The sequence below is a fragment of the Lissotriton vulgaris genome, chromosome 7 (genome assembly GCF_964263255.1).
Source record: "Lissotriton vulgaris chromosome 7, aLisVul1.2, whole genome shotgun sequence".
NCBI classification, from domain to species: Eukaryota; Metazoa; Chordata; class Amphibia; order Caudata; family Salamandridae; genus Lissotriton; species Lissotriton vulgaris.
This window is the reverse complement of record NC_141695.1, coordinates 1,703,790,848-1,703,800,382: the sequence shown is the minus strand read 5'-3', so window position 1 is coordinate 1,703,800,382 and position 9,535 is coordinate 1,703,790,848. Positions and strand designations below refer to the sequence as shown.

The window sequence follows — 9,535 nt, the reverse complement described above, 5'->3', positions numbered from 1 at the left end:
GAGGATGCCATTCTTTCGTTTTACTAGATTCAGCATACTCAAAGGTGCAGTTCTCGTCCATTAAAGCCCGTCCAGCTGTGATCATAGATTATGGTTAAGGTCCAGGCCAGACATCCCTTGTCAAACCTCCTACTATTAAAGATTTGTTAAAAGGCCCAAAACATGCTCTCCTCCACTCACAACTCCACCTCCTCCTTGGGATCGCAATTCGGTCTAAACTGTTAGGCCCACCATTGAACATATTCACAAGGCTTCATTGCAGAATCTCTCCAGACGACTGCCTTTCTAACAGCAATAACCTCTACATATACAGTTAGCGAGATTCAAACCTTATTGTCCGTAGAGCCTTATAAAATGTTTCACACTGATAGGAGAATGAGAACTCGCCCTTCTTTTCTTGCAAAATTGATATCACTTTTTTACATTTACCATACTATAACCCGGACAATATTGTTTCCGCAATCCTTCCTCATCAGCAGAGTATTCCTTACACTCTGGATGTAAGGAGAGTCCTACCTACAAAAAACTAAGTTCTAATGCAAATCTAACCAACTCTTCATTAATTACGTCCGCCAAGCTCTGTTCAACTCCAAGCAATCCATCATTCGTAGGATTGTAACCTGCATATGCCAGAATCATCCACTGGCAAATCAGCTCCTTTTAGGGAATCCTAGAGCCCACTCAGCTAGAGGGAAAACAGCCACCACACCCTGGCTGAGATATATTCTTTTTTTTTTTACATTTGCAAGGCAGCTACTTGGAAGTCAGTCCCCACGTTCATGAGACACCATAGGCTTGATTCTGATATCAAACCTAATTCCAACACTGGTCAAACTACGTTGAAAGGTATCGGCATTATAAGGCTTCATAGGCAGTAGAAGCTTCGAGAGTTAAAGGGAGCGGAGGCCTTTTACTTTCCTTTATAACTCTTCTTAGTGTACCAGGCAGCACTTTCCTGCATTACTTAGACTGTAGGCAATACAAAGTTTTGAGAAAGGTTTTTATTTTATTATTAGAAAGTTTATATTTCAGCAAACCTAGTCTATTATCATCTTTTAGAGTGTTGCACTAAATATGAACATGTTGGACTCTTCTCTTTCTACTTAAATAGGGACATATATATTTATGATGGGAGTGTTCCGGGGTCCCCGGATGCAGCAGGACATTATTTGAACATTTAGGACTTCAAAAAAGATTCCTTTAATGCTGAACCAGGACTACAATTAAATAACCATTTCTTAGGCATTGGCACTGGAATCTGTGACTAATAATTTACCATACACACATCATAAAATATAATCCCTTATTGCACGTGTAATTTACATCGACATGGCACAATCAGTCACTGCGGACGCAGCCTTTAGCTGGGAAAGAACTCTTCCAGGACCTAACACAGCATGTTACGATTGTTAGGATTTTTAATCCATCCCTACCAGCTGCACCTTCGTACTCCGAACGGATCCTGAACATGCTCAATCCTGAAACTGCAGACATGGGCCACATTATATCACGTAGTGTTAAGAAAGATGCATTGTCCTGACAAACACTGCCCTGGCCTGCATGCTGAAACCACATACACTAGTCCAATATTTGCAGGTCCTGTCTGTCCTTTTCTTTTTGTCTTCAATGGCAATCGATAGCACTACTAGTTTACCACCACCAAAAATTTTGTACCTGAAACTTTATTATTTCATGGCTCTTTTACTAGTACCCCATCTCAACTGAACTTGCAGGGTTTTAAAAAATTCATTCATTCTTATTCGCTCTCTCTCTTCCATACACAAATCTTCCCAGTAGCAGACCAAATACCACACTAATCTAACACCACCTTTGCAGAAGTTAGGTTTCACTTGCCGACGTTAACGCACCCATGGGGAAAAAAAAGAATATTCTTTTCCAGTTTCTGCTAGTGACTGGTCACTTCAAAAGTGTAATCAGAGACAGGCTGTCTATTTCTAGTAGATCAGTGTTTAATTTTCATATGAACAGCCTGGGAAAATTTAAGCACAGACTGTTGGTATCAACACATCCAAGACAGAGTGCCTGATTTTGATGTTGGTCGGGTCACCGCCAGGCCGTTTGTGGCAGTCCGACCGCCAACATTCCTTTGGTCCAACCGCCGCATTACCATGCTGGCAGACGGACCCAGAGCTGTTGATGAAAGACTGCAGCCTCTGCCAGGATCAGAGATCCAGACGGGGCGGGGTGCTGAGGCCAGCACCCCCGTCTGGATTACAATTCAGACAGCCTTTTCATGGCGGGAACACCGCCAAGAAAAGGTTGTCGGAAAGGGATATTGGCGGTCCCCAAACACGGCACCCGTCCGTCGTGGCCCGCTGAAAAGTGGCACTGGGGCCCATGCAGTGCCCCACTCACCTCCATGCACTGTGTGCCATGCAAGACATGGTGCATGGCACACAGTGCACAGACGTGCAGGATTTGCTGGAGTCGGAACGTGCTGCTGCCCTTTATCACATCCGCAGCATGCTCCTGACGAGTTTGCGGGGAGCGCCCACATGTTTGTCGGCAGTGTCCTGATTGACGCAATGGCGGTCAGTTGTCCGACCACCCGGCATCATAATGATGCCCAGAGTGCCTATAATGTTCCAACTTCCCATTTAGGCTTTGGGGAGGTTGTTCACAGTTAGAGTGATTAACTCCTTCCGCCCATCATTTTCCAAACTATCTATAGCTACACACTTCCACTTCCAACTGATTTGTTTTATTAAAAAAAACATCGGAAATCCCTGCCTTTGACAGAACATCTTCCAAGTTGAATCATGTCTTGGTCACATAGTGGCCCCACTGGCACCCTGCATAGGCTTAACCAGGTTTAATCCACCTGAAACCGTACACTATGAGGTGCAGATGTGGTGGTGTGAAATTGGCACTCCTGTGCTCAGGACAATGTTCCACTTCCCAGGACACATTTTAAAACTGGAATGCGGCTATCTTTCTTGGGCTTTTTTGAGTCTCATCTTGCGGTGGTCAGTTTGATGCTCCTTGTTTTACGTTTTAAAGGTTTCAATAGATGGAATGCACTCTAGTTTGCCGCATTATATTTTTCCATGAGTACAAAACGTTTTGAAGTGTACAACGCTTACGTTCATTTTTGTCTCGTTGTTACATTAAAAATGAAAGACAGCATGTACTCCCGTGACACAACTGATGTCCACTCCTGACTGACAGTGGTGGCGAACAGAATCAAAAGTAAAGCCTAGAACTGACTCTAGAGTAATTCAAACCTGTACCTGATTAGCCACCTGTATTCTTCTGAAGCGGGATCTGAAGATTAGTAGGAAGAGTTCAGAAAATTCTGAAATGAAATAACCCCTTTGGCACTACGGTGTGTCTTTTAATATTGTTAAAGAAAATTTGCAGGCACACTTAAAAATTGAGAAGTTAGCACAAAAAGCTTTACAAAGTTCTAGTAGTGACTAGACAATAACTTGTTAAGCAACTGGAGGTGGGAGGCATCGAAGAAGGGCATAAGTGCGTGCTTGTTGCCAGGAAAAAGGACAGCAGTCAACTACCTGCAAATGAACTCACAAAAACCTTCAAGGTATATCCATGGGTTTAGCAGAGAAGCCAGAAATTGGCAGACCAAGTCATGAACAAAGTTTATTGTTAAAATCCATGGCACACCGTGGTAGGTATAGGAGGAAATGCACACAGCAAGAGGATGCTCATGGATAGCAGAGATACTGGCGTACAGCGGTCATGGGCTACATACAGGATGATCTTTGCTGCACAGACTCATAAGCCTAGCTGTTGGGCGAGAAGGGGAATGCTTGTGGATAACGAATAGCGAGGGTGCACAGCGTGGTATTGCACAGATCCAGCAGCAACATTCTACAGGACAGCTGTATACTGCAATGCTCCAGCGTGTAGTACTGTGGAGCACAGAGAAACCTCTTTACTTCAATGGTCTAGGAGGTGCATATGTTGAGTGGTGAGAAGGAAATGCATGCACAGCAGAGCTCCACTCACAAGAGCTATAGAGGCCAAATAACCACTTCTATATCACAGGCGCTTGACTGGGATTCAAGGAAGAGGACGCACACAGCTTGGATACTTTCTGGCCACATGGGAGGAACATCTGTCGCAAGTCTTGCATAAGCCCTGGCGTGCAGCACAAAAAAGGTGCCCAATCATACAACCTCTAACGTAGAGACTCCCCCATGTGTAACCAATGCTAACTCTGTGCAGACCGTCACAGTGGCAGCAATGCTTGGAAGAACAAAGGTCAACACTTGAAAATAGCATTGATAATACACACAGGTTTCACTGTTGCCTCATTTTGGTAACAATAGCTGTACTCACAAAAAAAAGACATTAGTACGAATCAATCCCCAAAAAGGGCACACCCAAAAATACAGGAATATATTTCACAAATACACATATATATATATATCTGCATATAAAAAGGTTACTTTCAGACAAATTGGTACAGATAACCAACACAAAACATCACGACTGAGGAAGGTATTATCCAACATCATTACTGTTAGGTAAGGGTGGACGACAGCAACCCTGTCTACTGCAGCAGATTTAGAATCAGTGAGAATCTAAAAACACCCCCCGGAAACCCACCAGAAATAACCAATATTTATTCAGGTAATGCTATAAATATGAAAAAAATATATATAAGTAATTTCTTCACAGATAATCTTGCTCCTCGACCAATCACGTTCATACACTTTTTAGAACCAGGCTAGAAGAAATCCACAAATAAAGTTTAAAAACTGAGAAATTGCTTGAACGATTTAAATTAAGTATGCAGTATAAGTTAATAACTTAAACCTTGGTACCAGACCAGGCAGTTTTAGGCACGTTTCATTAAAAAAATAAGTATATGGTTCTTGTTAAAAATGCCGTTGGATATTTAGGGATCTTGTAATGGAAGCAATTATATAAGTTATTTAAAAGGAGGAGGAAAAAAAAAAAAAAAGCTCAATATCATGGCCGAACAGTTTTACCCATTCTGAACCTCCTAAAATAGAGGACAGATTACAGCAGCCCGCTGCACCAGCAACCAGGGTTCAATTCATTGTGCTTTAATGTCCAAAATCAACCAACCAAAAAAAGAAGAAAAAAAAAAAGACCTTAAAATAAGTTCAACTTTTTGAAAGCCAGTAGAGTGTGGCACTCCAGAATGTCCCCCATTCAGCCAGTCTGTTGCAGGCAGAAGATGTGGGGATGCTTTGAGGCGAGTTGATGTGCACGGTTTCAACAGCCCGTAAACAGGGCCCATTAACAGATCTGCCGTGGACAGTACCAGGTTAGGACTGCTTTGTGAGACGCCGGAAGTGAGGTAACACCTGGTTTTCAGGAAGGTAGAGAGCCATCTCCAATCCCACGAGGACGGTGAACTCAAAAGCAGTCAGGTCTCGTTTGTTAAATCTGAACCTTTCCTCCAGCTTCTACATAGCAAAGAGAAAGAAGGCACAAGGCATTAGCGATAGTGTGGACAAAAGAAAGACGGGTCACAAGCATAGTTTTAAGAGCACAATAACGAAATACTGTTCTAATATTGTTTATCTATGTAAATTATTGTAGTGCAACTTTCATTTAACTTGTTTCTCCATTCCTACTGATTTTCACAGCTGTAATATGTTACTCGCTTCATCTTCTACAATGGTGTTTAAGTACTGCACATTCAACAGAAACCGCGTCCTTTGCAGTCTTAAACCACCTTCAGGCTACTTCCGCTCCTGGATCGATTCACCCTCTCCAACAGTGGATCATATCCTCCAATTCATTCAGTTTTCTTTTTCTGATTTTTGGCACTGTTATTTTTAGGTCTCTCCTACCTATCGTGAAGGCACTGTCTAAACGAAAGGTATTTTGTTCTGCAAGAGACGTGTAGCCCCGCCCATTGGTTTCCATTTGTTGGCTTTGCTGTCACTCTTACTTGCTGCGTCCTAATGATCAGTGCTCGACAGTATCACTACCTCTTCACTATTTGGATCAGCGACCAAGTACTGATTAATTTACTTTTATTAGTGTCCTTCCGCTGTGCTTCAGGTACTATTTTAGTTATTCTTCCCCCATTGCCTCTTCCCCTCCCACCCACTTGTTTCTTCAATGCACTGTGTTGCATCTTCCCCTCCCACCCGTGTCGATATTTCTCCATCCCTTCCACTAGCACCCTTCCGTTGTCAGTTGCCCAACCCCCACCATAATAAAAAAAGCGCAATGGCGTGGCCAGTGTTGGCAGCATCATTTCACTCTTTTTTATTACTGCCCTGTTTCCTACCATGTTGACAAGTCTTGCCCACCCCCTACCTGCTGGCAAAATCATAGTCCTTTTTCCCCCTAACTTTACTTTTAGCCATGCTTCATAGCCCCTCTTCTGTCCAACTTGGCTATAATACATTGGTAAAGATAATAGCTCTTGCATATGCACGATCTATTGGCTTTGCCAATGCTTGTTTCACTTCGCACTTATCTTTCAGGGCACAGTTATCTCTTGGGCGGCTCTTCATCCACTATTTTTATATGCCCCGTTCGCTTTCCCAACTACATCTTGCCTTTCCTCCTGGATTATCGTCTTTCACTCATTCCTATCGTCTGTATGTTTAGGTCACCCACCTTCTCATCTCTTTCTTACCCTTCATGATATTGAATGCTTTATCTCTTCTTACTAAACCACAATTACCTACAGGATACCCTCTCACGCGCTTCACCTCAAAATTCCCAACACCAATATTCTTTCCTTTCCTGCTATGTCCCTGGTCCCTCCCCTCCACTCATCTTCTGCCTCTTCTACTCTTTGTCTTTCTCTCTCTACTCAGAATCACTGACTGCAGCTTAATCTCTACTGACTCTCGCTCTTGCTGCTGCCAACTATAACCTCCACATCTTCAGTCTGCTCCCATAATTCCAGGCCAAAACCCCTCATTCCTACCCCTACACAGCCTCAACTACTGCTCTACTTTACTCATTGCACTTCCAGCCTGCTCAATTGATTCAGTCTGTGTTCACCTCTGCCAGGCCTCAATCTTCCCATCACGGCTAAAATGTTTCCCATTGGATCTCTTTCTACGGGCTCCTTTGTTGGAGTCCAGTGCTTGTGTATAGTTTTAAAGCAAGACAATGGCATATTCATCATCCCCACTCTCACCCAACCTTTTCCACTATTTCAAGTTTTGCATTTACTCAACTGAATAAAACTACCCTTACTGCAGCATGCTGACTTTACCACCAGTGTCACCTTGCGCAATGCCCCAAGCCAGGTCCAGCATGTCATCTTGTGGCACTGCCCATGCCGAACACAGGTGAAATAACATTTGAATTAGTGATGAAATATCACTATCACAAAACTGGACTCTCTCAAAAGTCCTCTACAGGGAACAGTGCTGCTCGCCAATCAACAGCTGTGCCCCTTTAAACTCATAGAGCCCTTTAAATGGTTTTTGGCAGTGCTAGTGATTAATTCTGTAGTCCGGAACAGTCAGGTTTTTGAAAAAACTATAATGCAGGCCATGTGTCGCTGAATAGCTTCTAAATTATTACCTCCCCAAATCACCGAAGGCGAGCACCTTCTGCTCAGCGATTTATTGAAATACTGAGCAAAGGGAAGTCAGGCATCTATATGTTCACCTTTCTGACAAACCAAATCCCAGTACTGTGGGATATTTAGTTTGGCCACATTTGCGACATTTTATGTTATGTTAATTTCGATTTATATAGCGCCAAATCACCGACAGGTCTCTTAGCGCTTGCTTTGGGAACCCGTCCTGGCTTTCCCTGCGAGATAACCCCTACTGGGCATCCCCAAGGTGAAGACCAGGCATCCCATCGCGGTGGGGCCATAGTGGAGATTAAGCAAGCTATTGCCCATAGTTGCAGAGTGTGAACCCATGATTCGAGTAGGCACAGAGGCGAGAATTATCGAGTCCTTGGACATTTGAGCTCAAGACCCTGCCGCGTCGGGAATTGAACCCTGGTCCCGCGTCTGACCTCTGCATCAGGGTCTACCTCCTCTAACCAGTGAGCCACACTTCTCCAATTCTCAATCCTCTATGCTCTATGCTCTATGCTCAAAACTCACCTACCTCTAAAAAAATAGGCCCAATGAGATCCTTACAGGCTACTGCCCTGAATGTAGATTACTGAAAGACATGAACAGTGGCTTCCTTGTGATTATTGGATGGTTGTTCAGACCGGTGTTGTACATCAGAGAACAAATGCCTTGTTGATAAGCATTCCTCACACATCTCTAGAGCCACCAAAAGCATTTTCCCATTCTGTGGCCCACCTACGTGCTATGGCAATGTGAGTTTGGCGCTATGTTATCGATTGGCCTTCCTAGTCTAATAAAGCTTAAAAAGTTTAATGAGGCCAGCATTCTATCTAGTTCTTTTCTAATTAAATACTGAACATACATGTCTAATCTTTGTACATAACTAGACTTACAGACTACAGATAACATACAAAAGTAATTTATAGCAAGACAATTCAATCACGTTTGTTATGCAAATCATTCAGGAAAAGCTACTGCTAGGCCAATTTTACAGAGGTTCAGTAGTCGCGTGTGTGGGTTAAGTGTGGACGGGAATGTGATCGGTCAGATTAAAGTGAGGAAAAAAAGGAACAGAAAGGGTTGCTGAACCAAAATAATTTTGGGCAGATGAGAATGGCCATCGCAGAAAGATATGGTGTGGATAAGCTGTGGCTTTATTTCAATCCCAGGTATAAGAAATAAACCAGAAAGAAGAATTTATTTTAAAAAAGGGTCTAGAGTTGTGCTTGAATGTTGGAAAGACACTGGTACTTTGGCATATTTAGTGTTATGGGAATATCAACCACTATGGGGAGTAATATTTTTTTACTCCTACATCCTACTCCTTCATATTCTCAACTTGCTAGGGACACATTATAAAGTAGAAATAGTGGGGGGAGGTTGAAATACCGTGGTACGATGCAAGGCATTATGTGTCAAGAAATACAACTGGTCCACAACTGGTAACATCATACACTGTAAACCCAATGGTTTCCCACAATGTGTCCCTTCTGTTAGTAGGTCACTGGGAAACAACTGATGTCCGAGCCCTGTTGGAACACTTGACTGTCCTTCTGAAAATGCCAGGTATGGCTGTAGAATGTGTGAGATGCAAGAGGATTCATCTCATTGATAACAGCAAATCAAAGGCTATGTCTCACCAAAGAGAACGCATATACTCTACATAATTTGTGAGGCAAATACACTGTTTGGTTACATTTGTGTAGCGCTTCTTGAAGTAGAGGCGACTCAAGTCTGGACTGTGGTTTGTCTTCTAGCAGAACTCAAAGATAGCTTAGAAACCAGGATCCTGAGAAGCCCAGCGCACTAGGTCGCACCACAGGCCCCAAAAGCTCTCAGAAGCTTCTTGGTCAGTAACACATTCAGATTGTGGTAAGGCAAGCCTGGGAAAAAAAGAGGCATGTGGCAGCATGTAAAATCCACAGACCTGAGTCAGCAACACACAACATTGGCTACAGTGGCAGACTGATCTTCACTCATTAAGCCAACGGTATCCTCAGACACCCT

The 9,535-nt window shown here is 43.2% G+C and overlaps 1 protein-coding gene across 2 annotated transcripts in view; it reads right to left on the bottom strand.

Annotated features, from left to right (window-relative positions):
- Positions 1-3,061: 3,061 nt before the first annotated feature.
- CABLES2 (Cdk5 and Abl enzyme substrate 2) overlaps positions 3,062-9,535 on the bottom strand; it is a 143,990-nt gene continuing 137,516 nt past the window's right edge. The window contains exon 9 of one of the 2 annotated variants that reach the window (XM_086932849.1): positions 3,062-5,423. In XM_086932849.1, the coding sequence (XP_086788975.1) occupies positions 5,283-5,423 (141 nt within the window). In that variant the 3' untranslated portion in view covers positions 3,062-5,282. The remainder of the gene's footprint in view (positions 5,424-9,535) is intronic. The other variant, XM_086932848.1, reaches the window with a different exon arrangement.